This window comes from Rhinopithecus roxellana, chromosome 9 (assembly GCF_007565055.1).
Source record: "Rhinopithecus roxellana isolate Shanxi Qingling chromosome 9, ASM756505v1, whole genome shotgun sequence".
Lineage (NCBI taxonomy): Eukaryota > Metazoa > Chordata > Mammalia > Primates > Cercopithecidae > Rhinopithecus > Rhinopithecus roxellana.
In genome coordinates this window covers 97,526,443-97,531,917 of record NC_044557.1, presented here as the reverse complement: position 1 = coordinate 97,531,917, position 5,475 = coordinate 97,526,443, and the positions used below count along the sequence as shown (strand labels likewise).

At 41.8% G+C, this 5,475-nt stretch overlaps 1 protein-coding gene across 1 annotated transcript; it reads left to right on the top strand.

The window, feature by feature from the left end:
- Window positions 1-1,124: 1,124 nt before the first annotated feature.
- Window positions 1,125-2,939, top strand: LOC104656690 (N-acetyllactosaminide beta-1,6-N-acetylglucosaminyl-transferase-like). The gene is given in 1 exon segment (XM_030937914.1): window positions 1,125-2,939. A coding segment is annotated over 1 exon segment (1,209 nt). The 3' UTR covers window positions 2,334-2,939.
- Window positions 2,940-5,475: the final 2,536 nt, after the last annotated feature.

Here is a 5,475-nt window from a genome sequence, read left to right as displayed (position 1 = left end):
CTACAACATAGAGGCTAAGAAGAATCTGGACAGACAGGCCTTGCTGGGTTTCCTCACTCAACTACCAGTAGCTCATAATCTTTTTGTCCAATCACATTTCTACCTGACTGTCCTGGCTTCATTGAACCTAAGCATAAAATCATACAGCTTCTCCTGTATCTTTGGGTCTTCAGTCTGGAGGCTATTTTTGCATAAAAGTCTAATCAAATAAATTTGTTATCCATTTCTCTTGTTAAACTGTCTTTTGTTATAGGAGTGTCAGTCACAACTTCAATGATGGGAAGGAAAGGGATAATCCTCTTTCTGACCCTACACAGCCATTCATGTTAATATAGATTGTTTCATTGAACTAGCTCATAACAATGAAAGATTGCGCATATGATTTGGGGCTGGGGAAAACTAACTCCAGTGTTTGGAGTAGTGATAACGGAGGTTGGGGGGAAAATGGAGTGGTATGGCTAACTAAAGTGCTGTGATATTGTTTGGATATTTGTCCCAACCCAAATCACATGTTGAAATGTAATCCCCAATATTGAAGGTGGTGGCTGGTGGAAGGTGTTTGGATCACCGAAGAGTTTAGGCCATCCCCTTGGTGATAAGTGAGCTCTCAGTCTGAACTTCCCACGAGATCCGGTCGAGATGTCTCTCTTTCTCTCTCTCTCTCTCTCTCTCTCTCTCTCTCTCTCTCTTGCTCGCTCCCATTTTTACCATATGATGTGCCTCTTCTTCATTCACCTTCTGCCATGACTGAAAGCTTCCCAAGGCCTCCCCAGAAGCCAAGCAGATGCCAGCACTATGCTTCCTGAGAAGCCTGCAGAACTGTAAGCCAATTAAATATCTTTATAAATAACCCAGTCTCAGGTATTTCTTTATAGCAGTGTAAGAATGACCTCTCGAGACCAAAGTGCGAGAGGGATGCACTGCATCTCCAGGCACATCCAAAAAGGATGGAGGAGACACGGAAGCAGAGGATACAGGAGGATTAAAGGATTCAGGAAAGCAAGCAGCCCTCTGGAGAAGCTGTCGAAATTCAAGACTGGCAAGAGAAGTCAATTCAGCCTCTCACGCCAATCATTTATCATCCCCTGAAAAGAAGAGATTGCTTCCCCAGGGAAGTGAAAACAATGAACTTTTGGAGGTACTGCTTTTTTGCTTTCACTCTGCTCAGTGTGGTCATTTTTGTGAGATTTTACAGTAGCCAACTGAGCCCGTCAAAAAGTTACGAGAAGCTGAACAGTTCCAGTGAAAGATATTTTAGGAAAACTGCCTGTAATCACGCCTTAGAGAAAAAGCCAGTCTTTTTGTGGGAAAATATATTACCATCACCTTTGCGAAGTGTCCCTTGCAAGGATTACCTGACCCAGAATCACTACATCACAAGTCCCCTTTCGGAAGAAGAGGTTGCATTCCCTTTGGCCTATGTCACGGTCATCCATAAAGACTTTGATACCTTTGAAAGGCTCTTTAGGGCTATCTATATGCCCCAAAATGCCTACTGTGTTCACGTGGATGAGAAAGCCCCAGCTGAGTTTAAGGAATCTGTGAGGCAGTTACTGAGTTGCTTCCAAAATGCTTTCATTGCTTCAAAGACAGAGTCTGTGGTTTATGCAGGAATTTCCAGACTCCAGGCTGATCTGAACTGTCTGAAAGACCTTGTCGCCTCTGAGGTTCCCTGGAAGTACGTCATCAACACCTGTGGACAAGACTTCCCCCTGAAAACCAACCGGGAGATAGTTCAGCACCTGAAAGGATTTAAAGGGAAAAATATCACCCCAGGGGTGCTGCCTCCTGACCATGCAATTAAGTGAACTAAATATGTCCACCAAGAGCATACAGAAAAAGGTGGCTCTTTTGTGAAAACTACTAATATTTTGAAAACTTCACCTCCACATCAGCTGACCATCTACTTTGGCACTGCCTATGTAGCGCTTACCAGAGAGTTTGTCAACTTTGTTCTCCATGACAAAAGGGCCATTGATCTGCTACAATGGTCAAAAGATAGCTATAGTCCTGACGAGCATTTCTGGATGACACTTAATAGGGTTTCAGGTGTTCCTGGCTCTATGCCAAATGCATCCTGGACTGGAAACCTCAGAGCTATAAAGTGGAGTGATATGGAAGACAGTCACGGAGGCTGTCATGGCCACTATGTACATGGTATTTGTATCTACGGAAACGGAGACTTAAAGTGGCTGGTTAATTCACCAAGCCTGTTTGCTAACAAGATTGAGCTTAATACCTACCCCCTTACCATGGAATGTCCAGAACTAAGGCATCGCGAAAGAACCCTCAATCAGAGTGAAACTGCGATACAACCCAGCTGGTATTTTTGAGCTATTCATGAGCTACTCATGACTGAAGGGAAATGGCAGTTGGGAAGAGGAGCCTGTTTTTGTGAGAGACTTTTGCCTTCGTAATGTTAATGGTTTCAGGACGTTTATAGCTTCAGGACTTGGCTACATAATTATACTTAAAATGTCCACTGGACACTGTGAAATACACTAACAGGATGGCTGGGTAGAGCAATCTGGGCACTTTGGCCAGTTTTAGTCTTGCTGTTTCTTGATGCTCACCTCCATATTAGCTTATTGTTGGGATCAACAATAATTTTAAATGACCTCAGATCTTTGAACCAGATACTCATCATATTCAAATGTTCTAATAAAAAAGAGAATTGTAGATAATACTGTCTAGGAAACTAAGAATTAGGTTTCTTTGAAGAAGGAATCTTTTATAACACATTAACTGTCACCACTGTGCTCAACCAGACAGATACTGAAACAGCTTTCTGGGTAATTCACCAATTTCCTTTAAAACATAAGCTACCTGAATGGAGAATAGATCTTGTTTCTGAGTTTCAACACTAGCATATTTGGTTTACTCATGGCCAAAGCTCTGTATATAGTATAAAGTCATTAACAAGAAACAGGATATGCTTTAAGACAGAATTCACTGTCTGTTGCTTCAGTAAAAGGACCTCGGGGAAATAGAACATTTCTCCATTATATGCCAGAATGTAGGCTGGTCCCTATGTCATGTCTTCCATTGAGAACACTGAAAAGTCCTTGCAAGAATGGAGATATGCATTCAAGAGAGGTGCTATCACATAGATCTAGTCTGAAGTCTGGAACACTTTCCTCTTCTGTGATCCCCCCTCTCCCTGATATTATCTTACTTGCAAAATAGAGACCAAATTCTATCCTGTGAGGCTTTTAATTGAACCATAGTATGCTCTGAGTAGCTTTACAATGCCTGGTACTGATACTAGTGGCTCGATTTTTAAAAGCCTTCAATTGTAGATGAGCATCTCTGTTATTTATCCCTCATTCATCCATCCATTCATTCATTCAGCCTACATTCAATAAACATTTCTTGAGCGTCTCTTATGCACAGGACATGGACTGAAACAGAAAGGAAACACAAGAGCTTTTTCACTCTAAAAATCTTGGCAATAATGTCAACACCAGAAAGCCTCCTCTGGAGAATCTTGCAGAGTGATTGTAGTTTAATACAGGAATGCACAGGGCTGTGTAGCATGATACCAGACCCAGGAGATCAGTCATCACAAATTAAGGGTTAAATCAGAGATTATTCAACAGAGAGGGAGAAAGGAGGAGAGGGAGAGAGGGCCTGTTGTGTTCCAGCCATTCTGGTATTCCTTTATGTATCTAATTTCATTCAAACCTCACAGCAGTCTTCTGAGGACCTTATATAATTACTCCTATTTTGCAGATGAAGTAACTGAGGCTTAGAAAGGTAATAGCACCAGGGAACAATTTCTCTGTGTGAGAATTAGGACTCTGTTACTGGTCTTCTCGGTTCATTTCCTGAGGTGGATTTACTGAGAGAAGGATAAATAAAGCCATATTTAGTATACCAGAGAGGGTAGATTTTAAGAATGGTCTCAGTGTTAATATTGAGAAGAACTCCTGTCAGCTCAGAAAAAATGTGAAGTCTACTTTACTACTCCTGAGTTTCTAAATATTTATTTATTCTAACAAAAAGCAGTTACTACAATGGATGACACATTTAATGAACAATTTTATTTTTTTTCTATAACTGTGCCTGTTGAATGTCAATCATATTTAAAGGGAATGACTTTGAAGTAAAACCTTTTTTCTTGCTACTGAAAAAAATGGAATTGTTTTGGGTGGTAAAGAGTTAAGGAATAGGGAAGGCTGGTCACACAAGCAACCCTCGAAGGCCACATGCAGAGAGGCCAGCCCCGCTAAGGTGACCAGAGTGGGCTCCAAGCACAAATTACCATTGCTGTAGATGGGACTGTGTCCCCCCAAAATTCATGTGTTGGAGCCCTAACCCTCAATGTGATGGTATTTGAGATGGGGCCTTTGGTAAGGGAAGTTTAGATGAGGTCACAAGTGTGGGATCCTCATGATGGGATGAGTCCCCTTATAAGAGCTCTGGCTTGGGCCAGGCGCGGTGGCTCACGCCTGCAATCCCAACAGTTTGGGAGGCCGAGGCAGGTGGATCACTTGATGCTAGGAGTTCCAGACCAGCCTGGCCAATATGGTGAAACCCCATCTCTACTAAAAAATATAAAAACTAGCTGGGCTTAGCGGCATGTGCCTATTTGGCAGGCTGAGGCATGAGAATCGCTTGAACCCAGGAGGTGGAGGTTGCAGTGAACTGAGAGTGCCCCACTGCACTCCAGCCTGGGTGACAAAGCGAGACTTTGTCTCAAAACAAAATAGGTGGGGGGATAGGGAGTGTACTCAGGGTCAGCAGTGAAGTTTAAAAATTGTCTCTTTTCAACTTACTTCATTGACAGCACCTGAGAAGAAGAAATGTTTTTTACACTGGATGTTTCTCATGTAGAACGAGAAATCTTTCTGGAATTGATGTTTACATGCATGTTGTTGGTCATCTCTCTTATGTCTTAAACACTTTAATGTTGGAAGAGCATGGTGTTTGGGCTAGTGGATTTCTGACAGCCATGGGAATGTCCTGAAACTACTGTATCTGATGTTTGTTTTCAATGAGGTTCCATGTTTTGTTTTCTTGGGAATAAATTAATATATTGTTTTCCAAAAAAAAACAAAAAACAAAAAAACAGAATGACCTCTCACAGGCAGCACAAAGGCCCTGGGCCCTTAGAAGGAAGGAGAAAGAGAGTAAGAATTAGTAGAGGAAGGCATCGGCACAATTCTTTAAAGAGTTAGATATTTTCTACCCTGCAGGCTGAAATAAAACATCATACACTTAAAAATTTTTGAAATCTGCTTTTTGAACCAATCTTTAATCTGTCATTGAAAAGGAACCATTTTTTATTTTCATAATTTTTTTTTTTTTTTTTTTTTAACCTGGGAGCTGAAAGGGAGACTCAGTGTAGACAAAGAAGTCACTAGGCTGAGTAAGATGGAATCTGCTGCTGCCCTACTGCTCTCCACCCAGGCAACCTGAACTTGCTGGGGAATCCAAGAGCCAAACAGGGAGATTCTTACCACCCAGAAAGGG